The sequence below is a fragment of the Gigantopelta aegis genome, chromosome 3 (assembly GCF_016097555.1).
Source record: "Gigantopelta aegis isolate Gae_Host chromosome 3, Gae_host_genome, whole genome shotgun sequence".
Lineage (NCBI taxonomy): Eukaryota > Metazoa > Mollusca > Gastropoda > Neomphalida > Peltospiridae > Gigantopelta > Gigantopelta aegis.
In genome coordinates, this window is record NC_054701.1 from 95,801,659 (window position 1) to 95,829,016 (window position 27,358).

Sequence of the window (27,358 nt, forward strand, 5' to 3'; positions counted from 1 at the left end):
TTTCCGCTGTCTCGAGTTCTGCGACTGTCCAGACTACCAACTGTCCGTTGTCACGAGTTCTGCGACTGTCCAGACTACAAACTGTCCGCTGTCACGAGTTCTGCGACTGTCCAGACTACCAACTTTTCGCTGTCACGAGTTCTGCGACTGTCCAGACTACCAACTTTCCGCTGTCACGAGTTCTGCGACTGTCCGGACTACCAACTGTCCGCTGTCTCGAGTTCTGCGACTGTCCAGACTACCAACTGTCCGCTGTCACGAGTTCTGCAACTGTCCAGACTACCAACATAGCCCGGAATTTTAAATTCTATAAAAGGTTTATGTCTAATATCTTTAGGAGTCAGTTTAGGAAGTAAGGTCTCTTGAATAGCGATAATATCAATATCGGTATTAGTATCTAGGAATTTCTTGAGTTCCTGGCCATTAGCCCTAAGCCCCCTGGCATTCCACTGAAGAATGGTTAGGTCCCTGCTCTTACCAACTACAAAATTATTTTGATTATTAATATTATTATTATTATTATTATGTACTGACATGATGGAAGTGGAGCAATTCTAGCTGCAGAATTAACTATAAAGCTAATCTACACTATTGTTGCTCCTACTTTCCACCATAATAACTTCTTTGGCCCCGTACCATGAGAAACTACGCTTCTCAATGGCATCGGGGTCAATCCGCAAAGCTAAATGTTGGTTCACTACCTCACAGGCGTCTCTAGACGCTCTAATGACATCATCTAAATAACATTTTGTATGCGGGACCTTGTCTAACTCTCTTGTCAAAAATAAACCAGAAATTACCCTAACCAAATCGAGAGCTGTAATGTTTGAATCTAAAGAAGAAATTTTGGTCCCTGAAGCCGCGCCGGCATACGTTTTAGTAGTATTAATTTTAGCGGCAGCTGTACTGACTGATGACTCAGTCTTATTAGTTGGTTTCACGTCAGACGCAGCTGTTTGACTATTTATCCCCTGGGTCGAACCTTTGGGAGCAGGTCTAGCTGCCATGATGCGGACCGCCCGCTGATAACCAGGGCACTCCTTTGCATGCGAGCAATGAGGTCCCCTACAATTGGCACACGAGATTTCTCTCGAAGTTTTAATAGTCGATCCGAGTGACTCCGCGGAGTTCGACCTGTTCAGCAATGTGACTGTCTGTTCAGTTAGTAGCATGGTCGTTACCTGACAGCACATAATAGAGAAAGCCATTGCTATCATGTTTTCATTTCAAAAAAAAAAAAAAAAAAAAAATCCCTTACCAACAATATACGCATGCTGTTTTGCGGTGTTAAATTTCAGTTAAACACGTTCTTTCGCCATAATATTAAACTAAACCCGTTAGCCTCCAGCTATAACGTCACCAAGTGTGGCCCCTTCGTGCTTGAGTGGACAAATATTACAAGTAACACGGATGTATCTTATATTACATCGCTGCATCATTTAAAAACATAGACTTTCAGAACTAGGGCCCAGAACAGGTTATTTTTTAAAGTTAAAGTTTTTTTTTTTTAACGACACCTCTAGAGCACATTAATTTATAAATCATCGATTACTGGATGTCAAACATTTGGTCATTCTGACATAGTCTTAGCGAGGAAACCCGCTACATTTTCCCATTAGTAGCAAGGAATCTTTTGTATGCACTTTCCCACAGACAGGATAGTATACACCACGGACGTTGATATATCAGTCGTAGTGCCTGGCTGGAACGAGAAATAGCCTAATGGAGTCCATGACGGGTATTGACCATGGACCGACCGCGCATCAGCCGAGTGCTTTACCACTGGGCTACGTCCCGTCCCTGATTATATCTCAGATCAAACACGGATTTCTTGAAAAACACATCTAATATGTTCATGTTTTTGTGTGTTGTCGATGTTTAGTTATAGACAGGTGACTATATACGTGATGTACCTGTGTGTTGGCGATGTTTAGACAGGTGACTATATACGTGATGTACCTGTGTGTTGGCGATGTTTAGACAGGTGACTATATACGTGATGTACATGTATGTTGTCGATGTTTAGTTATAGACAGGTGACTATATACGTGATGTACCTGTGTGTTGGCGATGTTTAGACAGGTGACTATTACGTGATGTACCTGTGTGTTGTCGATGTTTAGACAGGTGACTATATACGTGATGTACCTGTATGTTGGCGATGTTTAGACAGGTGACTATATACGTGATGTACCTGTGTTGTCGATGTTTAGACAGGTGACTATATACGTGATGTACCTGTGTGTTGTCGATGTTTAGCTCCACGGTATGGTGATCGAACACGGTGGGTAGAAGTTCCGGTCTAAACTCGTTGTTCGTAAACGCCAGAACTAGACTGGTTTTACCGCAGTTTGCGTCGCCAACAAGAACCAGTCGTTTGAGAGACGTTTGAGCCATTTGCAAAGCTAAAAGACAGAACAATGACAGCAACATTGAACACACATGAGCTACTGACTACTAAACAACATACATCGTTCGTCTAGATCAGTTTACAGCCGCACCATCTACCACTGTTACTTGTTTTGTCGTGCGACGGTACCTTCGACAGTGACAGCTTCCCTAATTACACTTCCTGTGACTAATTAGTAATTATATATAATTATTGTACAGTCATGTAGAAGGCAAATTCGTGGCGGTTATGGTGGAATTTATTATTTGCATACTTTTTACAGTAGGACAAATATTTTATTCGATATGGAAAGACAGGTAATGTTGGTTTAACAACACATCGGCACTTGTAAACTACAGGGGCCTATTTCATATGTTTGGGTTATCGGTGGGTTTTGGAAACATAGTTTAAACCTAGGTTAAATCCGGAGTCATGTTCACTGTGCATTTCACGTCTGGTTTTCAATAACCCTAGTTTAACCCTGGGTTACAATTGTATTGCTTGTTTAAACCTGCCCTCGAGGTGGTTTTTCGCTGGGTTTGTTCAAAGTAACTTTTTTTCATGGATAATTTCGGCAGCAAAATTGTGTTTTACGTCAGTATCGCAGAGCTATGAACTGTGAACGTATTTTCAGAGACCATTTGAACCCACTACAGAAGCGAATAAAGGGCGAGGGGTGGGGGTGTTCGAACCCCATCCCCTTTAGACAAGATGCCCGTTTGTCTTCTTGTTTTTTTAGCACGACTGTATAATTAGATCCACCCCTTGACGCAACAATTATTTACCATGTTCGTGGCGAACGAACAACAAAGCGCCAGCGATATATAGAGGATAATAAACGAGTTTCCAGTTATTATCAAATTTATGTCCCGAGTGAAATAAGTTTTAGTCGTGACAAATGAAAATTATTTCACTCGGGACATAAATTTGATAATAACTGATACCGAGTTTGTTATTCCATTTATTACCCCAGCAATATTTTCTCTAAACGCCTTTATTTTAGACGCACATGCACGTAAGCTACATGTAGGCTAAACCACTTTACACACTGTTCTGAGTATTGCTATAACTTTGTATTTCAATAACATTCACAGATCATTTTTGAAGACAAAAGTTATTTTTATTCTGCTAACAGTATATATAATGAATTGCATTAAAATAACATTTTGTAATAAATTTAACACTAAAACAGTACTGAACGCAATCTCTGTAAACCACATGACATCATTTTGTGTTTGCCAAGTTGTGATGACGTATATTTAGTACCGACAAAGTCCTTGATTTGTAAGCGTCAAATAATCCAGTCTGATTAAAATTAGCTCTACTGGGTCTACCCAGTAGATCTAACAGCATTGCGTGGACTCCCATGTCCAGGTGACATTTCATCTATAAATAACAATTTAAATATCGACCAATTACACTTCACCTTTTATAGCGTTATTCGGGAGCATACAAATTCTAAAAATATCGGGCGAGACTATTTATGCAATAGGCGAACTTGTTGGTCTATTTCAACATTGAAAAAACAGGGGAAAAAGTGCAGTAATAAATTTTGGATTGTATACTATTATAAACAGATTTTATGGCTATACCATAACGTTGTTTTTTTTTGGGGGGGGGGGGGGGGGTTCGTCGACACGAATTTTATATAAAATTTTATATTGCAATTAGTTTCCGGCATACTTCGTAATTCACCCGAATTATTTCGTATATCCTCGGCATAATCTCGAATGTTTTAAAATTCTTTTCAAATCACTGGCATGATTTTGCAAGTAAGGTTTTGATTGGTCAAATGAAATGTCAACTGGACATGAGCTCCAACGGGCTGCTGTTAGATCCACATGTAATAGTGGAACTAATTTTAATTAGATTGCAAATAATCCAATAATATTGTACATTACACCACTACAGAAATATTTCACCCTGAGAAAATATGGAAAATAATTCCCCTGTTCTGAGGGACCGTTTGGGTATTTATTAAATTAGTAAAAATAAGCATTTTCTTCATGGTGTATGAACTGCACGAAAACAGCAAGTACAAAAGTCCGAACCAAATTGTTAACAACTACGAAAAATTGCTCTCCTACCTTTATGTTATAGTCACTCAACGGCCGCAATAACCGTGGTCTATCTAGACAAATCTCTCGGAAAAGGATGATGTAACTAGCTTGTACCACGCCCCCATTACATATTTATATTGTAGCTTTATTAGTAATGTTAGTGAAGTGTTACTTTTTAAAACAATGTTCTAATTTACTTCCTGCTGAACTATATGTGACCTGTAGGCGTAACTTTCTTCAGCCATTCAGCAATCGCTAAAATTTAGGTCAGACACGCCCGTGGTCTAACTATGGGATACACCACGGGTAAAATCAAAGGGACCGACACCAAAGCGTGGTACAATTTTCGTTAGATTTAACCCACATTTTGTCCAGACAGACATCTTGAAAAAACCATTACAATGAAACAGATTCCACATACTAGATATTAACTATGTCACCTATATCGACTTCGCTGAGATCGCATAGGGCAAAAAGCTTGTAATTTTGTGCCAGCTGCCATTTTGACTTTTTATGGAATATTCTCAAAGAGAGGTGAAAGGATATAACTTAATCTAACAACGTCATAACATGTTATGATATAAACGAAAACGTGATGACGTCATATTAATTTTATTATTATTATTTTTTATTTTATTTAATGATACCACTAGAGATCATTGATTTTATATTAATTATGTCACATATTTTGGAGGCTTTCACCCCTCTTGAAAAGTATTCCATAAAAAAAAAATGGCAGACGGCAGAAAACTGCATGTATTTTTCCCTATACTATCTCAGCGAAGTCAATACTGGCGACATCGTTACAGTCTCATATGTGGAATCTGTGTCACTATAATGTTTTTTTCACAACTTGTGTCTGGACAAAATTTGGGGGAAATGTAACAGTAATTAAAGGTAGGAGAGTAATTTATTGTAGTTGTTAACAATTTGGTTCGGACTTTAGTAATGAAAGTTGATCGGTTACCACCGATATCAAAGCAATAAACGTCTATCATAGACTGCAGTCTTATAATTACATAGTTTCGTGTTTGTTTCGTCTTAATAAAGGGGGGGGGGGGGGCAATATAGGCCGCCAGTTTTGAAAATTTGAAACAAGTTGTCTCGGTGCCCGCAGGCGTACGCGTCCCATCTTTTTTTATTATTATTATTATGTAATAATTAAAGGGGAATGCCAATAAGAACGTTTATTCATCTGTGCATTATTACCAACAGCTATGTAGGGTTCTGTACGTATTTGACATGGATTATAACTAATACTGTGAGTAGAATGATGGAAATACATGGTGAAACGTTTTCAGACCAGCTCATTTTGTCAAAACATCTCCATAAATTTTGCCCGAATATGAAGGTTTGCTCCAGAGGGTGAGGAGGTAGCTAAGCCCTCATGTCGTGCGCGAATGTTAATAATATACCGGTAAGGAGGTATCAGCTTCAAAGTGATGAAGTGTAAACTATCCCTCGCTTATGTCCCTTTCCAGATCTCCGGGTAACCCGGGTAACACGGGTAAAACACATACATGTGAGAGTCTTGGTCAAGTGTTTCAGCGTTAACCAATGTTAAACCTAGGTTTTGATATAACTCGGTGTTACAAAACACAGACATACGTTTGCTGACGTGGGTTTGGTTGGGGTTTGTTTTTACACTTAAAGACAAGCCCGCTGATGATACATACAAACAAAGGATATTTTATAAGCATTTTGCATAGCCGGAACTGTAGATACCTTTGATATGCTAGTCAAGGAATACTGGTTGGAACGGGACAAGAAACGATGGCTCCACCAAGGCCGATTGATCCTGCGACACACTACATCTCGGGCGATATACGTTTACTGTGTGTAAAACAAAGCAACAAGATAATGAAGATAAAACTGTAAAACAGCACTTTGTAGAGAATACTTAGCACGAGTGTGTTTACTACAACTCCATGATCGTCGACGTGCAGGCCGACAGTGGTAACTAGCGCTACGAGGTTGTAATGTACCGAAGAAATAACTTCCGTGTCAACTTCCAGTGCTTTTAGGTGCACCAGCAAATATTGACGGGGTCAAAACATTTGTGGCTCAGGGGCCTAATTCACTAAACTCTCGCAACTTTGCGATCTCGCAGTGCAATGCTAAAAGACTTACAAAGAGGATACTTTGTTGTCTAGCAGAGCCTAAGAGAGCTTTGTGAATTAGGCCCCATATCTCTATAGTACAATGCTAAAAGACTTACAAAGAGGATACTTTGTTGTCTAGCAGAGCCTAAGAGAGCTTTGTGAATTAGGCCCCATATCTCTATAGTACAATGCAAAAAGACTTACAAAGAGGATACTTTGTTGTCTAGCAGAGGCCCCTGGGTTGTAGTAATATGTCACATTGATTATTTGTGCAAATCCGTTAGCAATAAATAAATACACTTATACACTTTTATTTCTTATAAGTGTATACAATATGTTGAAAGCACTGCAAGGTACTCATAGAAAGGAAATTGCGATTTTCAGCAAAACTGGGGGTTGTTAATAAAACATTCATGACTTAGCCGCACTATGTAACAGCGACTTGACAAGAGGTTGTGTTTTGGAGCTCCGGTGATTTTTTTGTTTATTCATTCGTGAAGTCATTCTTAGGTGAGGAAACCGGTTGAAATTGAATGGTATGCTCAAGTATTTGTGATTTTGTTGTGGAAAAGGTTCTAAATGGGTAAAAGAAAGAAGAAGAAGGAAAACAGCAGTTCGGACAGTAGTGACAATAGCCAGCCCAAGTTGGTGAGTAGTGTTCTCAATGAAACAAACAGTGTATTACACGGCGCTACTCCAAACGAATACGCACAGCAGCCAATGACATCTACACCAACGATGAACAGCCAGCAATATATGCATTTGTTAAATTCGCCCATGATGTCCGCACCAACAGGCCAGATCGATTTGTCACCCCCACCCTGGGCAATTACGCTAACAAACGCTATTCACGCGTTGGATCAAAAAGTGGATGTGGTTGCAAAGAAGTTAGAAAAACTAGAGTGTGTTGAAGCTAAAATGACTGAATTTGAAAAAGAACTTTCTAAAGTAAGAGCTGATATTAATAAAAGTCAGTTAAAAACGGAAGAGATGTTAGAAAAACTTAACGACAGGGCTGACAGTTTTGAATTTCAGTTCAGTGATTTAGCGGACCGTGTAACCGGTGTAGAAGCCGAGAACAAAAGCCTCAAGAGTGAAATTGTCGATTTAAAGTCACGCTCCATGCGAGACAATCTAATCTTTGCCAACATACCCGAGAAAGACAACGAGACGCCTGACATGACAGAAAACGTCCTTCGCGAATTCCTTGAAGTCAATCTCAAAATGGACAAAGCAGAAACCGCCAACGTGAAGTTCGAAAGAGTTCACAGGATGGGTGGCCGATTCAAACCCCGAGCGATTGTTGCAAAGTTTAGCGACTGCAAACAACGACAACACGTAAAAGGTAGGTCGCGGGAATTGAAAGGTACAAACTTTTATATCAATGAGCATTTTCCACCTGAAATAAACAATCAGCGTAAAGAACTGCGCAAAGTCATGAAAGAAAAGCGACAGCAAGGACACGACACACGACTTGTGTATAACAAACTTTATATTGACAATGTTTTGTATAAATCCCCTACTCAACTGTCAGTATCAACTGCGTAGGAAAACGAGGAGGTAGGACAACTTCGGGTCTTATCGTGGAACATAAACAGGAACGTTGAAAATAAATTTTATGATAAGCAATTTGTTGAACTATTAATGCAATATGACATTATATTTCTATGTGAATGTTGGATCAAAAGCGATACCGAACTAGATCTAGAGTTATTCAATAAGGAATATGAATGCAAGTGTTTTCCTAGAAGTAAAGGTAAAGGTGGGGGTCTTGTCGTGTTGTACAAGCAAGTTTTATCACGTGTAGTTTCGATTGTAAAATATGTCGAAGATTCATTAATTTGGTTTAAAATCGAACAACTATTTTCGTCTAATGTGTATCTATGCTTCTCGTACTTAACCCATGAAAACAACGTGTTTTATAAGATATACAACAGCGATATATTTGATTGTATTTTGAATGATGTTTGCGAGTTCTGTGAACTTGGTACAGTTATTGTTGCTGGTGACCTTAACAGTCGTGTGGGCAATCAGGTTGACTATTTAGAAACAGACGTTGTAGGTAAACCAGTATTAGATATTTTATCGGAATTTATGATGTATGACGCTGACAGGGCGATGAAGAAACGTGTAACCGAAGACGCCACCGTTAATTCTTTTGGTAGAAAATTAATAACGTTGTGTAAAACTACAGGTTTACGCATAAGCAATGGTCGTTTGCCAGGTGACGAATGTGGCCGTTTTACTTTTTACAACCATTTAGGTTCAAGTGTAATAGATTACGTTCTTGAACACAAAGATAACGTGGATACAATTTCTGAACATTGCATGTGTGCGATTTTAATGAGTGGTCAGATCATGCACCTATAGCGTTTACTATGAACTGTAAACAACTTCATGACTGCGGTCCTATTGTTGATGACGTATCAGTTTCTACATCTTACGTATGGAGCGCTGACAAATTAGAGGAAATGAAGCGAAAACTGTATGAGAAATCCAGTGACATGCATGAGTGTATTGACAACATGCAGTCATCCGAAACGTCTGTCAGCGAAGGGCTTGTGGACTTTACATCTCTAATTAATGACATTTTTGAGCCATACTGTTTGAAAACATCCAAGCTGTTCCATAGCCATACACACGTGAAATCTGTTCACACTAATAAGCAATGGTTTGATGATAGATGCAGAACATTACAAAATGGTTATCGAAATTCTTTGCATGTTTTTAATACTGAACGTAATGTAAACAATAGGCAAGCTTTAGTTTTAGCTAAACGTATATACAAGACTTGTGAGCGTAGAGTTAAAAGAAATTACTTGAGATTTGAAGGCAATAGGATTGGTTTCCTAAGAAAATGTAATCCTCGGCAGTTCTTTAGTTTATTTAAAAAGCGCAAACGTGAACCGAAAACAGATTTATCTCTGGATGATTTTTAAAAACATTTTAAAGATTTAGCCAGTAATACAGACGACCCTCCAGATGCTGCAGAAGAACACGACGAGGGCACTTGCGCAGAGCTCGACTGCCCAATCACTAAAGAAGAGGTTCACACAGTAATACGACATTTAAAATCACGAAAATCACCAGGAAAAGACCATTTACTTAATGAATATTTTATTACGTTCAAAGATGTATTTGTTCCTTTTTTGACTCGAATTTTTAATGTTATATTTGATAGTGGGATATTTCCTTCAAGTTGGTAGGAAGGTATTGTAATTCCTCTATATAAGAAAGGTAACGTAAATGATACAAATAATTACAGAGGTATTACACTTGTCAGCTCTCTGGAAAAACATTTCACTGCAATTTCAAATAATAGATTGTTAAAGTGGTCAGACGAAAACGATGTTATTACAGATGCCCAGTTTGGTTTTAAACCAGGCTACGGCACAACTGATGCGATTTTTTGCACTCCATGCTGTTATTATGAAAATGTTGGCGAGTAAAAAGAAATTGTATTGCTGTTTTGTAGACTATAGAAAAGCGTTTGATAGTGTAAATCGATGTAAACTATTATTTAACCTTTAGCACGTTCCGGTATTACCGGCAAAATTATAATAAAAAAATCGTTGAGTGGGTACGGTTTGAAGACATGTTTACTCACATATCAGTCACTTAAATGTTTCAGAAATTTAATTGTAAAAGTTCATATATGCATCGGTGAAGCGTTTTTCGTGTCTTTTTTTGTAATTTTTATTATTTAGATCGGCTAATAGTGATTTTAGGCAAAAAAAACGAAAAAGTTGCGTTTACTTAGGGCTTATGTGAGCCAGCTGTCCAGTTACACGTCCATTTCGTTGTTTCTTGTAATGTATGCTGACGACACTTTTTTTTTAAAAGACAGTACTAAGGATTCATAAGATATTTGGTAATGTGCTCTATGCATATACGTACAAAATGGATTACATTAGTGTTACAATATATCGATCCCTGAAAAACCGCGACGTGCCGTTGTATTCAGCGAAATACTTGGTAAAATAACTTTTTTGAACTAAAGAATTTCATGGATTTTATAAAATCAAATGACAAAAACTACCATTTTGAAAATAAATCTTTTTTGTTGATTATTTCCGTTTTGAGTGTCGTGTTACGTTGGAATATGATTTGGGGAATGCAATGTATAAGTTTACTATATCACTGACGTGGGTAGGGCAAGATATCTCAGGGCAGTAGTCAAAATGTATGAATCACATTTCAAGAATACCGGTAATCTATAATCTATAAAATTAATAAGGACACGAAGTTACACGTTTTTAAGTATAGTCTTATGTTTCTAGTATTTTAAATTATAAAACTGCGAAATAGGTGAAGCGTTTTCATTTTGTTTTCTCATGATTAATGATTTTGAAAATGAGTACATATGGGCTTATGTTTTTTAAACGAATTTTGTTGTGTTCTTGTAATGTACACTGACACAAATGTTCTTTTATCAGAGACAGTAGACAGAACTTGGCTCTATGCAGAGTTCCTTTAACATCAGTATTATAAAACAAAAAAAATTAGAAAATAGTTAAATAACTGTTTGAATCATGGAATTACTACAAACCATTGAAATTTGTATTGTTTTAATTACCTTGGAATCGTACTATATGAAGGGTATATGTTAGGGCAGAACATGTATGAATCATTTCTAATTGTCTATCTATGCCAAGGTACACGTTTTTTTTATACCTAGATAGTGTTTTTAACTACTATCAAAAGTTTTTCTGGATTGATAAACGTTTGGTAAGAAATACACCACAAATGTAGTTGTTTTGACAGTAGTTCCTTTAAGTATATGCGAAAAATTAACTATTGGTTGAAATTTTAAAAATGTTCGTTAGAAGATACGAACACATGAATCCCTCTAATTGTCGGACCAGTAAGATATTTACTACTATCAAAAGGTTTCGGAGAGCTAACTCATTTTAAAAATGTTTACAATACGACAAATCTCCAAGATGTACATCTATATAAACTGCTGATAGACACTTTTTGTTTGCAATATTATCTTAGAATATCAATTCCTGAATGTTATGCCACGCTTATTACAAAATGTCGTGTATCTTCCCATCAATTGCTCATTGAACAAGGAAGATATTATGGTATAGAAAGATCTGAAAGAAAATGTAAATTGTGCAATAAGGACGATATAGAAGACGAATATCATTTTATTCTGATATGTCCATTGTATACAGGTTTACGAATTACTTACATAACAAAATATTATTGGTTTAAACCATCTATGTTTAAAATTGTACAATTATTATCAGTTCAAAACAGAAAAGAACTATGTAATCTCGGTAAATTTCTCAAACGTCCATCCTCCAATTACACAATCACCCATTGTATATATTATCTGTTTGTATTATTGTTTATTGAATGTATATGTATATGCCTATGAGCCGTAAGGCTTAAAGCTAATAAACTATACTATACTATGAAATATCTTAAATGATATGTGACCCCCAATTTTCTTGCAGGTAGATTCAAATTAATGCAAAATGCTACACTTTGTAATGGTGTACTGCCTGGGTGTGTTGATACACTGCTTATATCAGTTGTATTAGCAAACCTTAACATTATCCACAATAGAAATTGATCTGATACACTGGAACCTATAAGAAGCATTCTGCTACTCTGACTTACATATACGACTATAATATTATAGATGAACACGCTTGAAATACTCACCGACTGTTCACTGTGTTGAGTAACTTGTCCGTCACGGCTTCTACTTTCTATAACTTCCTACATGCAGGTTTGTGGACTCCTCTCCGTCTGTTCTGTCTCTATATATAGATCTCGTACCCGTGTCAGTGGTATACCGTACAGACACGCACAGACACCGCAGCCTTTACGACAGATACAACACCGCGTCATTGTGTGGGTCTCTGTAAAAGTGAATACACGGGCGCCCAAACAAGTTCCTAATATCCCACTCGTCATTTTGCACATAGCAGAACTATTTGTATTCAACTCTCGACCTATATATTTTAATAATAGAACTATTTTTTAAACTGAAAACGTCATGGTTTGATATACCACTCCTTGAAAGGTTACACGAGGAACACTCACACATAGAGAAACGATAATATATATTTACTTAGTAATGTTTCAAACATGTCACCGAGCATTCTTTAAACCCTGGATCATAGTAGTTGGTGATAACAGGAACAAGAGATTTAACGTGCACGTTCAGAGCAAGCTGTTGTACCGCACGGCTGTCATGGGCGCAAGTGTCGACTTACGCCAACCCTTCCTTCTAGGACATGACGGTGATAAAAGTATGGATAATATTTTGTTATACATTGGGGAGGTGTGTCATATGGTGTCACTGTATTGGTAAATTTAAGATTAAACAAGTCAGTGCTGTGTATTATTAACTACTGAGGAAAGCGAACACTTTCTATGATATTGTACATTATACAATACAAACATTATGTAGATATTAAAACTCAGTTTTTAAATTAGCATAATTATAACTCCACTACTTTTTACTATGTGTTTAGCCTGTTGGCTTACCTTTAGTCATTAATGAATATATTTAGACCAATACTGTGTTAGTTGGCCACCAAAATCAAATAAAAGTGCTATATCCAAACCAGTTCAAAATGTTTTTTAAGTTTAGAAACATTATTTTCCAGGGAACCTGATCCCAACTAGAAAACAAACAAACACAGCCCGAATTTTTCCGATGTATTTTTTATTATGACTATGTATGTGAACATAGTGCATACATACCATTGTATCTACACTCGTAGGGCTGAATGGAGTCACCCCTCCCCCCACATACACACACTCACACAAAAACAACACACCCAGTAATGAAGGTGAAAAGAACAGAACAGAACAGAACAGAACTTTATTCACTCAGAACACCAAACGGTGTTACATTGAGGTGTTTACAAACATATATATATACACAATACAATACAAAAGCCGAACTAAAATACCTTTTTTTCTGCACGTTCCCTGAAATACTCAATTTTGTTTTCAAAAGTTTGTTTATTGTTTTTTCTTTGTTTTGATTATATATATATATATATATATATATATATATATATATATATATATATATATATATATATATATATAAAACGTTTGTTTAACCTGTGATACAGGACATCACTCCAAGTAAATAACCACATATCATTGTTTATTTATTTTTATATCTTATTAGTGATTTCCCTAGAAATTTGGCAAGGCATGGTAGACCAAACACTTTTGGGGCATTTTCACCATTTTCGGGGCACTTGTATTTCATTAAAAATAAACAAAAATTAATTGAAATAAACATTAATGTAATTTATGCGCTTGCTTTAATAAATGAAACAGGCTCACTATAGTTCTGCGGATGTGACAATCATTTAGAAAAAAAAATGTTTGTTTTGTTTAACGACACCACTAGAGCACATTGATTTATTAATCATCGGCTATTGGATGTCAAATATATGGTCATTTTGACACAGTCATAGAGAGGAAACCTGCTACATGTTTCCATTAGTAGCAAGGGGTCTTTTATATGCACCACCCCATAAACAGGATAGCACATACCACGGCCTTTGATATACCAGTTGTGGTGCACTGGCTGTGACGAGAAATAGCCCAATGCGCCCACCGAAGGGGATCGACCCCAGATCGACCGCGCACTCATTTAGAAGTAAACACTAGTGAGAAAACTAAACAATAGTTAAATACAGGGCATTTAAGCATGCAACTCAAATTGAGGCCGCTTTGTGAAAAGGTCCAGGGCCAGTTGTCCAAATCATCTCCCGTGGGAATTTAACAAAGAAAGCAGGCAACATACACCATTTTAAAGCTTAGGCCTTGGAGATTTAAAAAAAGAAAATTGGTGCCATTTTTCCTCAAAATTTCATTGTTACGTGTCAAGTCAAGAACTGTTAAATACAGCTTCAGAGGTTTGATAACGAAATCATTTCGTCTTTGATGTACCAGTCGTAGGGCACCTGTTGTGACCAGCAAACAAAACATCGAGTCCACCGAAAGGCCTCGATCCTATAACCCGCCCCACCGTCGGCCCTGAAGACTCTGCGATAAGCTGTCAAATGAAATAAGTCTTTAAATCCTAAAGGGGTACTTCTGAGGTGCGATACGTCGTTCTCGGTGGACGCTACGTTATTTTTACAGCCAGAGGGAGACTAAAACAAACAATTAATTATTGGTTTTAAACCCTTATTATTTTGCTTATTGCTAATTATTTACACATTTGTGTTGCTTTAAACTTGGTAAAAGGTTAGGAAATTACAGTTTACACCATGCAGAGTAATACGGTATTAGGTTTCGAAAATGAGGCTATAGTCAACCGTACAATATGTTGGTTATTGCTAACCATTTTACAGTGGTGAATTAAAAATGTTTGGTTTCATTAATCGGCAAGTTGCCAAATATCTATTCAAAATGCTTTACCAAGCTTGAAAGAAGAAACACGTGCATATTGCTTTTAAATATCTATTCAAAATGCTTTACGAAGCTTGAAAGAAGAAACACGTGCATATTGCTTTTAAACACCGTATAAAGTAAGTGATGTAGGCCGTTATATTGAAACATGACAAAATATCTCATTTTATTATTCTTCATGATGCAAATAGTTAATTCCTAAATACATACTAAGTTTTTCAATAGTAAACGATGGTATATATCGTGGTAACTAAAGACCACAGCTTTAACAAATTCATTAGAAACTTATTCAACACTTGGACTTAGCCTGTTCCAGCCTTCATGAAAGATTTTTTTTTAAATAATAATTTCAGTTTGATTTGACGTAAGAAGAAAAGTAAAAGTGTTTTGGATAGAAAAAAATACTATTTTTGTGTGCCATTTAGAAAACAATCTGCTCAGAAATAAATATCTTGTAGTACAAATACCATAGGAAGAAAACGGCGTTACCCGTGGGGAGGACTATAGTTTGGAATTAGTCTACACTGCAAATAACAATCCGTCCATTTGAATTACCAACCCACAGTTTTCCTTCTCTGTCCATAGCCACAGCCGTGACACCGAAGGTTTTTGATAGTTTTTCAAATCCTTTTTGAAGACTGTATACAATAATCGCACATGTCCGGCTGTCCACAATATAGATTTCCTGTTTGTTACCCCAGCACACATCTACAGGTTTGAACTCTTGTCCAGGTTCAGCAAATGGGTTGAAGGTCAATATTCGAACATCTCCGCTGTCGGTTTCAATACCAACCCAGTTATGCTCCTTGATAACCCAGCAGGTGTCTCCATTGTTATTTGTGTCCTTGTACGGAAATGGTTTCTTCAAGTCTGTGTAATCCCGTGCGGGTATTTTGTTGTCTGGGTGGTGTCTGTTGTGCTTCTCTATCACACTTTCAACTCCTTCATTCATCACCTCGTCCAGATATACTCTAAATGTCCATGTTGGCCGTGATTTTGATTTCTCAAAGAGACAAAGGTGGCAGTCATGTCCTTGCACACTTAGAACATTTTGACTTCTCGTGAAACTGAGAGAATGCACAGGTCCCGCACCATATTTTAATTTCAATCCCTTAAGTAAAGTAGTCTCGCGTAAAACCGGGAACGCATGTGGCACGGTGTTCCTGACAGCACTCTGGACAACCTGCAGCACACCTGAAGTTACTGATGGAATGGCAGAAATGTTCAAAGGTTTAAACTCAAAATCTGAGTCAAGCAGTTGTTCTTTCTCTATTTCTGCGAGTCTTTGCTTCATCTCGCTGTCAGCTTTCAACACATCACATTCAAGTCCCTGATTCAACATGGCATCCGTGTGATCTATTTGACTCTGTAGAAAACATACTCTTTGTGTTAAACTATACCGAACATCGAAACATTTCTTTCCGTGTTTTTTGTCTATGTCTGTCAGTCTGTCTGTCTCTTTACGCGACGCATCATTTATCATGTCAACCAGTGAATCAGCAAGCTTGTTTATTTCTTCTTTCAAATGGTTTACACGCTTAGACGTTTCAGTATTGTTATCATCTATCTGGTCAATTGATTTTCGGGTTCTTGCTTTAAACGCTTCTAGTTTTACTTTTGTTTTCGCTAAGCTAGTTCGGGCTTTTTCAACAACATCTGTGATATCTTTTGTCTTATGACCTTCATGGTGTGTTAGCTTACAGTCTCTACAAATTGTTTTATTACACGCCATGCAATAAAATCTCAACTTCTCATCTTTGTGTTTCTCACAATAGGTCTGCACAGACACAACTGTTTTCCCAGTACTGGAATCAGCCAGGGTTATCAACACGTGAGATCTCGTGGCTGGAAGAATTCGGTGACCTCCTGTACACGTATCGCACAGCAGTATTTCACACTGACGACACGAGTTAGTCGCTCGCTGCTCACACACCCCACACCGCTCACCCCCACACTGGGCATATTTATTCTCCCTGGACTCAATATAGAAGTTGGTCTGAAAGCCCGTCACTCCCTCCTCGGGTAAGGTCACTTGATGCCGACACAGAGGACACAGGAACTGACCGTCCTTGGATGATGACGACACAAATTGGCGTAGACATTCCAGACAGAACGTGTGGAAACACGGCAGAAGTTTTGGACAGTGAAACCTTTCAGTACAAATACTGCATATATCGGAGCTGACGTTCGAGCCTGTCGCCATGTTTCTAGTTTCACTTCTGATGATCTGAACTGAGTGCGTTTATCTCGGACTTTGACTTGACGTGTACTATACTTGAATGTAGATCAATAAATCTCCTGGTGATCACGTGGACTCGGTATAATACGGCTGAGGGTCGGTGTGAGGGTGCAGTCTCCGTCAAGGGAGGTGGGGGAGGGGGGGGGGGGGTCCCTTGCTTAACCTGTTTCATTTTGGCAAGATAATTACTGATCGAATTTGAGAATTTAAGAATCGATTTTGAAAAGTTAAGGACCGATTATACAAAATCTCAAATACGTATTCACAAACATGTAAGTTTCTCACTAGCATTGTTCAACGGCCTTTGTGATCTGTGCGGGGTGTTGCTCCGTCGTTAGAGTGCCCGCCTCAGGTACTTGCGTCGTAGGATCGAATCACCTCATTTGGTCCATTCTCTGATTATTATTTTTTACCCGACCGTGGTATGTGCTGTCCTGTCCTGAAAGTGCATATAAAGGATATCTTGCTGTTAATGGGGAATATGTAGCGGGTTTCCTCTCTAAAACTATAAGTCAGAATTACCAAATGTGTGACATCCAGTTGTCAGTGATTAATAAACCAATGTGCTATAGTGGTGTCGCTAAACAAAAGCAGACTAAACAAAGTGATTGTAAAATTCAGTTTTACTGATAACATCTCCTGGGAGACCTCGGGACGGAGAGAGAGAGAAAGAGAAATGTTTTATTTAACGACGCACTCAACACATTTTATTTACGGTTATATGGCGTCAGACATATGATTAAGGACCACACAGATATTGAGACAGGAAACCCGCTGTCGTCACTTCACTGTCAAGTCAGGCTGGTAATCATTATAGGATCGCAGTGACATCTGGAACCAGTCAGGTTGGCTTTACAGTTACTGTCAAGTCAGGCTGGTAATCATTATAGGATGGCAGTGACATCTGGAACCAGTCAGGTCGGCTTTACAGTTACTGTCAAGTCAGGCTGGTAATCATTATAGGATGGCAGTGACATCTGGAACCAGTCAGGTTGGCTTTACAGTTACTGTCAAGTCAGGCTGGTAATCATTATAGGATGGCAGTGACATCTGGAACCAGTCAGGTTGGCTTTACAGTTACTGTCAAGTCAGGCTGGTAATCATTATAGGATCGCAGTGACATCTGGAACCAGTCAGGTTGGCTTTACAGTTACTGTCAAGTCAGGCTGGTAATCATTATAGGATGGCAGTGACATCTGGAACCAGTCAGGTTGGCTTTACAGTTACTGTCAAGTCAGGCTGGTAATCATTATAGGATCGCAGTGACATCTGGAACCAGTCAGGTTGGCTTTACAGTTACTGTCAAGTCAGGCTGGTAATCATTATAGGATGGCAGTGACATCTGGAACCAGTCAGGTTGGCTTTACAGTTACTGTCAAGTCAGGCTGGTAATCATTATAGGATCGCAGTGACATCTGGAACCAGTCAGGTTGGCTTTACAGTTACTGTCAAGTCAGGCTGGTAATCATTATAGGATGGCAGTGACATCTGGAACCAGTCAGGTTGGCTTTACAGTTACTGTCAAGTCAGGCTGGTAATCATTATAGGATGGCAGTGACATCTGGAACCAGTGAGGTTGGCTTTGCAGTTACTGTAGAATCAGGCTGGTACATTTAATCATTATAACAGAATGAAGAAAAATGCTCAATCGCCTAGTTTTCAACTCACCACGGGGGTTTTGGGTTGATTTTTTTTTTTTACTTCTTTTTTTTTCTTCATCAAAATTCACCAAACACTGTCTTTACCGTTATAAAATTGTTTTATTTAAAATAAAATAAAACAAGTAAAGGTGAAATCAAGTGAAAAGATGAAAAATCACCAGTCCAGTCCGAAACAGCCTGGTCTTTACGACACGTTACATTTCACAGACGAGGTGTTTCGTCCACAGTTAGACCGGCCTCCGTGGCGTCGTGGCAGGCCATCGGTCTACAGGCTGGTAGGTACTGGGTTCGGATTGGGATTTTTAATCCAGATACCGACTCCAAACCCTGAGTGAGTGCTCCGCAAGGCTCAATGGGTAGGTGTAAACCACTCGTACGGACCAGTGATCCATAACTGGTTAACTGGTTCAACAAAGGCCATGGTTTGTGCTATCCTGCTTGTGGGAAGCGCAAATAAAAGATCCCTTGCTGCTAATCGGAAGAGTAGCCCATGTAGTGGCGACAGCGGGTTTCCTCTCAAAATCTGTGTGGTCCTTAACCATATGTCTGACGCCATATAACCGTAAATAAAATGTGTTGAGTGCGTCGTTAAATAAAACATTTCTTTCTTTCGTACAGTTAATGGGAGATAACTCTTTCTCCATCATGCCAGTCGGATTTGTCTGAAACGTCTGATGGCCACAGACCACAATTATGTTTCTATAATTATAGTGTTAGTGGCTACGGCATTTTTATTAATACCAATAGGGCCATAGATTTGGTTATGTACCTTTGCCTGCCTGGGTACAACATACGCTGAAAAGGACAACCCTTGTTGTCCGGCTCTTTCTCCCAGGATATTGGTTTAAACAAACACACCCTCTAAACCTGGACAGAATGCACCCATTTTACACAAAAACTAGTCATTTGACTGGGTCAGAATTACCACCAAAAAGTCTTAAATGTCAACAAGTTACACATGTTTACAAACTGCATGTTCTCCCCTGTCAACTTCAGTCCAATAGTTGCCACTTCAAAGTTGTCTGCCACGAAATAATATCAGTCAAACAGCAGACTACATGCATGGATATATTTCAGATTTTTGTCAACCAAACGGGAAGATAGCTGTGATCTGTGACTGGATGCTCCCTTGGACTTTCCAGAAACGTTAACTTCATTTTAATACTAAAGAAAACCACGTGATACTGTTCACACCTGAGATATCAGTATAATAATAATAATAATAATAATAATAATAATATTATTTTCAATGTTAGAAAACACAGGGCCCGTCCGTATGTGATAAATATAATATTTATTGATAAAACACAAACAATAAACAATCATGTTTATAAAAAATATTATAAACAGGTGACAGAATTTAAGAACAGGGTAGACAACTGTCAGTGTCCAACAAACCATTATGACACAAAACACCATGGTGTATTTTACCACGGGCGTCCGGGTCCTGGGTGGAGTGTGTGGGTGTTTAGTTAGTGTTACTCGATGGAACGAGTTATACCCATAACCAACCAGGATCCGAAGCTCCGTGCATTTTATAGGTTATACAAAACGTTACTACACGTTTCATAGTGTACATAAAACAAACTTTCGTTTCGTAGCTATAAAAAACGTCAGTTAATGCTGCATAGTCTTAAAAAAAACATCAATGTATGTTGACACTGCACAAAATATCAGTGGATGTTTCAACGTTCATACCACAAGGATAATAAAGTAGTACCTCTTACAAAGGGCACCTTGTAATATAACGACCTGTGAACAGTGTGTACAAGATGTACAGTATGTACAATATGACATTGTACAATATGTGCAATATGCACAGTGTATATACACTTGATGTGTAATGGCCAGAATGTCACACGTAAAAGAATATTTAAATGGCCCTATTAGATTTGGTTGGAATTAAAAATATCTAAATATTAAATAATTAACATCTCTAAATATAAGATAATTGAAAGTGTCTAAATATAAAATAGTTAATATCTAAATACAAGATAGTTGGTAGTTTCTCAATTAAAATAAATAATCTAAATATAAGTTAATAACGTCTTTAGAGCAATAATTAGAGTTACCTACGCATCGGCAAGACTGCAACGTGAGTTCTGTGTTCAGTATGATACCGTCACTGTCTCAAGTCACCCGTGTAATCATTATATATGGTCACATGACTTAAAAAAGATCGCATATAAATCATATATGCATGTGGTTATCTCCAAAACACCTGTTTGCGCTGTTTCTGACGAAACATCGTCAAAATATTCAGTCACAAGCTCTTGAAATTTCTACAACAGAACAGACAAGCACGAATTTCGTTTTTAGATATAACATAACATGGAGACAATAACAATTACTTGGTTATTCAGTAACTACTAAACAGAAATGACCTGTACTGGTCAACTGTCACGACGCCTGTGAGATTTTAAGTGTTTGCTGGATGCCAATAAAAACATATTATGGAAATCGTGGTATACTTAGTAATATTTTAGTGTGTTTACTCTAAACACAAAGTGCGGTTCAAGTTTGAGTATTTCTTTCCATGCATCCATTGGTCAAATTATTCATATGATTGGCGTAGCCAGGGTGAGGCATCGCCCATAGCATCTCGTTTTCTGTCATCACCGCTTAGATCTGCCGGTCGCTGCATAAAACGACTCCTACACAATGTGGGTGGCCCTCAATATGAAATCCGGGCTACGCCAGTGTAGTTGTATAGCCAACAACTAATAAAAATACTGATTGTGGATAACCCGCTTTCCTTTCGCTTAATAAATATTGCTGATCTGCATTTTTTTTTATAATACAGCGAAGTAATGGGGCTTGATCGAGTTACCAAAATAGAGAAAATATTCAGTTCATTTTCACAGCCGCAAGTAAAATTGTACTTCCGGGTACTGCGCCTGATCAACAGTTATGAAAACAGAGAAAATATCCGGTTCCATTTTAACAACAACAAGTAGAATCGTATCCAGGGCACTGGGTCTTATCAATAATTATAAAAACAAACAAAATATCCATTTTCATTTTACAACCGTATGTAAAATGGTATTCACGAGTGTTGTAGACGTTTGTTAGTACCAGCTTTTTTGTTTTAATACCATCAAAACAGTAATGCTAGTCTCAGACTATCAACTGCCAGCAGAAAGTTGGCCAACTTTCTACTGTCACGACTTTTACGACTGTCCAGTTGCTAGTCTGAACGCTCTTACAACTCGATTCTCGCCGCAGACGACTTCTACGACGGATTAGTCGTTAATCTGAGCGCACCCATCTAAGTCGGTATTTGGGAAAATTACAACGTAACCGTAAAGTTGGTCAACTTCGTCGTGGCAGTTGACAGTTTGAGGCTAGCATAACACAAACAGTTCACAAAATGGCACACTTCTTTTTCCACTTGGGTTTCTTCTTCGACTTTAGCGCGGCCCGCGTGGCTGTTTCGAACACCTCTCTGACCCCCTCCTTGGTTTTGGCGGAACACTCCATGTAGGCGGCTGCTCCGATCCGCTCCGCCATCTGTCGGCCCTCTTCGTACGAGACCGGCTTCATCTGGCTGCGTGCCAACTGGGCCTTGACGTTCTCGTCGTTTCGGATGTCCTTCTTGTTGCCCACGAGGATGACGGGAATGTTGGGACAGAAGTGCTTCACTTCCGGCGTCCACTTCTCGGGGATGTTCTCCAGACTGTCGGGGCTGTCGATGGAGAAACACATGAGGATCACGTGCGTATCCGGATACGACAGGGGGCGCAGTCGGTCATAGTCCTCCTGGCCCGCGGTGTCCCACAATGCAAGTTCTACCTGCAACGAGAAACAATACATTCGTACAGGTGGCCATAAAGATACACATCTGAGACTAGGTTATAAATTAGGTTGATCACAACATGTTGTTAAAGACTTCTGGTGTTCACATGCAGATTTAGGCTCATTCCCTTCTTCTCCCTTTCTTTTGGTCGAGTAATTAGTTTTGCCGTTGCACAAACTGCAGACTTCTCAGAATTAGAAGTATGTAGAACCATTTTTCAGTTACGTAAGAAGAAATCCTGGTTCCTTTTTGCGTGACCCGTTATGTCCACGTAAATGATATACTTAATTTACTGCAAGACGAGAAATAGATTACACAAAATTATATTTACGTGAGCGACTCGCGAATGAACCAATCGTTCTCACTATGTTCACTGAATGACTGACTAGTTGACTGACTCACTGACTGGTTGACTGACTGACTCACCGAATGACTGACTGGTTGACTGACTCACTGACTGGTTGACTGACTGACTCATTGACTGACTCACCGAATGACTGACTGGTTGACTGACTCACTGACTGGTTGACTGACTGACTCACTGAATGACTGACTGGTTGGCTGACTCAATGACTGGTTGACTGACTGACTCCTGACTGACTCCTGACTGATTAACTGACTGACTTAATAACTGATTAACTGACCTAATTTATAATATAACCCGACTGACTGACTGACTGACTGACTTAATAACTGATTAACTGACCTAATTTATAATATAACCCGACTGACTGACTTAATAACTGATTAAATGACCTAATTTATAATGTAACCCGACTGACTGATTGACTTAATAACTGATTAACTGACCTAATTTATAATATAACCCGACTGACTGACTGACTGACTGACCTGGCGGTTGTCGACCTCGATGTCGGCCACGTAGTTCTCGAAGACGGTGGGCACGTACACCTCGGGGAACTGGTCCTTGCTGAAGACGATCAGCAGGCACGTCTTCCCACAAGCCCCGTCACCCACAATCACCAGCTTTTTCCGGTTCTCCGCCATTGAGCACCGTGTCTGTAAGACAAACAACATGTGAGAACAGACAGACAGACACGCAAAAAAAAAGAGCTCTAATAGACAACAGACAGGCTCTAATAGACATCAGACAGGCTCTAATAGACAATAGACAGGCTCTAATAGACAACGGACAGGCTCTAATAGACATCAGACAGGCTCTAATAGACAATGGACATGTTCTAATAGACAATAGACATGTTCTAATAGACAACGGACAGGCTAATAGACAACGGACAGGCTCTAATAGACAACAGACAGACTAATAGACAACGGACAGGCTCTAATAGACAACAAACATGCTCTAATAGACAACGGACATGCTCTAATAGACAACAGACAGGCTCTAATAGACAACAAACAGGCTCTAATAGACAATGGAAATGCTCTAATAGACATCAGACAGGCTCTAATAGACAACAGACAGGCTCTAATAGACAACGGAAGGCTCTAATAGACAATGGGCAGGCTCTAATAGACAACAGACAGGCTCTAATAGACAATGGACAGGCTCTAATAGACAACAGACAGGCTCTAATAGACAACGGAAGGCTCTAATAGACAATGGGCAGGCTCTAATAGACAACAGACAGGCTCTAATAGACAACGGAAGGCTCTAATAGACAATGGGCAGGCTCTAATAGACAACAGACAGGCTCTAATAGACAATGGACAGGCTCTAATAGACAACATACAGGCTCTAATATACAATGGACAGGCTCTAATATACAATGGACAGGCTCTAATAGAAAATGGACATGCTCTAATAGACAATGGACAGGCTCTAATAGACAACATACAGGCTCTAATAGACAATGGGCAGGCTCTAATAGACAATGGGCAGGCTCTAATAGACAACAGACAGGCTCTAATAGACAATGGACAGGCTCTAATAGACAACAGACAGGCTCTAATAGACAACATACAGGCTCTAATATACAATGGACAGGCTCTAATATACAATGGACAGGCTCTAATAGACAATGGACAGGCTCTAATAGACAACATACAGGCTCTAATAGACAATGGGCAGGCTCTAATAGACAATGGGCAGGCTCTAATAGACAACAGACAGGCTCTAATAGACAATGGACAGGCTCTAATAGACAACAGACAGGCTCTAATAGACAACGGAAGGCTCTAATAGACAATGGGCAGGCTCTAATAGACAACAGACAGGCTCTAATAGACAACGGAAGGCTCTAATAGACAATGGGCAGGCTCTAATAGACAACAGACAGGCTCTAATAGACAATGGACAGGCTCTAATAGACAACATACAGGCTCTAATATACAATGGACAGGCTCTAATATACAATGGACAGGCTCTAATAGAAAATGGACATGCTCTAATAGACAATGGACAGGCTCTAATAGACAACATACAGGCTCTAATAGACAACGGACAGGCTCTAATAGACAACAGACAGGCTCTAATAGTGTCACGGGGATCCCATAATACCCGTAACTGAATGAAACACGATTATCCAAATATCTCTCCTAACTGTATATCTATTAGATCTCTCTGTAACGGGCAGTTATACCCGCGTGGCTCGTCTAGGTATGATCAGAGATAAGATCTTGTATAAAGTATATGTAATATAGCACGTTTAGTTCACTAGAAAACACAACAAAAACACAATACACTTTGAAATCTGTATTACTACTACGCTGACAAATGTACTGCCGCAGTAGTTAATTAACAACAACAAATAATAACAACCCAGAACTGATCATTTAATTAGTTAATCTCTAGGTGTCTAGTTTACACAATATCACTTCACCGTGACAACACCCACACGTGTGATAATTGAGAAACGCTTCCAGGGGAACTTAATTAATAAAGGAATTACAACTCTATTCCTAACTGGTTAATTTTTAATTAACCCTTAACTACTCATTCAGTAACCTTGTAATACAGAATTAATACTGGTACCTATCATAATAAAGACAATAACCTACAGTTTACCTAGGTCCTCTAGGATGACTGGTTAAGCTTTATATATATTAGAACAGTGAGCCTACAGTTTACTGCGTCAGATTACCGGCAGCACCGTCTAAATAATATTGGTATAATACAGTATTAAAATATTTAAAGTCACATCAATCACATCAAGGTTATACAACAGAGCAGAAATAATATTTACCAAGTCCGAACGGACGCGTTCCCTGGAAGCCTTCCAATATGTTTCTCCCTGATATCTCTAAAACCCTAGCTATTTATCAAAAAACCCAATTATCGCCTGGGGGTACAACGCGGTCCTCCCCCTATCAAGTGATATTTCCACAGCGACCAAGCCGGCATATTTTTCTTAGATGGCCAGACTTGCTGACGCCTAGTCGCCAAAATCACGGTCGTAAAAACCGCACTCGCGGAGGTATTACGTAACTACTGGCCACATGGCCTCCACACCTGGTCTGGGTGTGTATTAGAAAAAGCTCGACAACCGTCGCGCAGAGGTATTATGTAACAAAGTGCCCACTTGGGCTTAAGTGCATATTGTAACTGCACACGGCCCTCTAAAACAATTAATATTGCCACAGGCGAAAACAAAATTAAGAGCATGTTCCATCACAAATAGACAACAGACAGGCTCTAATAGACAATGGACAGGCTCTAATAGACAACGGACAGGCTCTAATAGACAACAGACAGGCTCTAATAGACAACCGACAGGCTCTAATAGACAACGGACATGCTCTAATAGACAACGGACAGGCTCTAATAGACAACGGACAGGCTCTAATAGACAATGGACAGGCTCTAATAGACAATGGACAGGCTCTAATAGACAACAGACAGGCTCTAATAGACTACAGACAGGCTCTAATAGACAATGGACAGGCTCTAATAGACTACAGACAGGCTCTAATAGACAATGGACAGGCTCTAATAGACAATGGACAGGCTCTAATAGACTACAGACAGGCTCTAATTACTCGTTGACTCACTCACTCACTGACTCACTGACTAACTCAGTCACGGGATAATTAAACAGAATTAAAAAGGTTCAAAACATTTTAATTTGTGAAATGTTAATTGAACTGAATATTTAAGCAAAGTATGTATGTTCTTATATTTGCAGCTCTTGCAGCAGTTGAAGCAGCGCCATCCCGACCGTTTCGACGCTGTGGCTACTGAGGGGCAGGGCCAGGCCCAGGAGACGGGCAAGGAGACAGAGGAGACGGGTGACGTATGTGATGAGGAGGAGGAGCCAGTGGGCACCGGCACCCCTGTCTGTTCCAAGAGGAGGAAGACCGCTACAGCTACCTCCACAGTCATGGAGCGTATCGCTGCTCAGACACAGGCACAGCAGCAGCTCATGGAGAAGGTAAAAAAAACCCACTAAAACATTAAAATAAAATATTAAATTAATATATTAATATTAATATCATATTTTATTTAAATGTTTGGGTTTTTTGGGGTTTTTTTTTTTGGGGGGGGGGGGAATGGTAGCTCCAAATGTTTGTCCAAAAATCTTTGCCTTTAAACTGTTTGTTGGGGGTGGGGCGGGGGCAAGTAAATGTGGAAATAATAAATTCTTTGCTTTTAATTGTTAGGGGGAGGGGGGGAGAGTTAATTTGTTGCCAAAATTTTAAAATTATAATTTTCTTAAATTTTAATTTTACATTTTAATTTTATGACCAAATTTTTTGCCAATTTTTACGGTAATTTGTTATGAAAGCT

At 38.9% G+C, this 27,358-nt stretch overlaps 4 protein-coding genes across 7 annotated transcripts in view; 1 reads left to right on the top strand and 3 right to left on the bottom strand.

The window, feature by feature from the left end:
- The window catches only part of LOC121369405 (ras-like GTP-binding protein rhoA), a 20,614-nt gene extending 7,469 nt beyond the window's left edge, over positions 1–13,145 (bottom strand). Inside the window, exons 1-3 of one of the 3 annotated variants that reach the window (XM_041494490.1) lie at positions 12,228–13,145; positions 6,175–6,282; positions 2,239–2,405 (exon numbers count right to left, since the gene is read on the bottom strand). In XM_041494490.1, coding sequence (XP_041350424.1) covers positions 2,239–2,397 — 159 coding nt within the window. In that variant the 5' untranslated portion in view covers positions 2,398–2,405; positions 6,175–6,282; positions 12,228–13,145. Of the gene's footprint in view, positions 1–2,238; positions 2,406–6,174; positions 6,283–7,704; positions 7,770–12,227 lie in introns of those variants that run through there. The other 2 variants (XM_041494491.1, XM_041494489.1) reach the window with 2 other exon arrangements.
- The window catches only part of LOC121369403, a 21,163-nt gene continuing 598 nt past the window's right edge, over positions 6,794–27,358 (top strand). Inside the window, exons 1-2 of one of the 2 annotated variants that reach the window (XM_041494486.1) lie at positions 6,794–7,896; positions 26,757–26,856. In XM_041494486.1, the coding sequence (XP_041350420.1) occupies positions 7,131–7,896; positions 26,757–26,812 (822 nt within the window). In that variant the 5' untranslated portion in view covers positions 6,794–7,130 and the 3' untranslated portion in view covers positions 26,813–26,856. Of the gene's footprint in view, positions 7,897–22,542; positions 22,676–26,756; positions 27,003–27,358 lie in introns of those variants that run through there. The other variant, XM_041494487.1, reaches the window with a different exon arrangement.
- On the bottom strand, positions 14,059–19,185 carry LOC121369402 (E3 ubiquitin-protein ligase TRIM56-like). Its single transcript, XM_041494484.1, has one exon. It carries the CDS (start codon positions 17,155–17,157, stop codon positions 15,469–15,471), a length of 1,689 nt encoding a protein of 562 aa, XP_041350418.1. The 5' UTR covers positions 17,158–19,185; the 3' UTR covers positions 14,059–15,468.
- The window catches only part of LOC121369404 (rho-related GTP-binding protein RhoA-A-like), an 18,586-nt gene continuing 11,359 nt past the window's right edge, over positions 20,132–27,358 (bottom strand). The window contains exons 2-3 of the mRNA XM_041494488.1: positions 23,503–23,670; positions 20,132–22,646 (exon numbers count right to left, since the gene is read on the bottom strand). Of these exons, the coding sequence (XP_041350422.1) occupies positions 22,218–22,646; positions 23,503–23,658 (585 nt within the window). The 5' untranslated portion in view covers positions 23,659–23,670 and the 3' untranslated portion in view covers positions 20,132–22,217. The remainder of the gene's footprint in view (positions 22,647–23,502; positions 23,671–27,358) is intronic.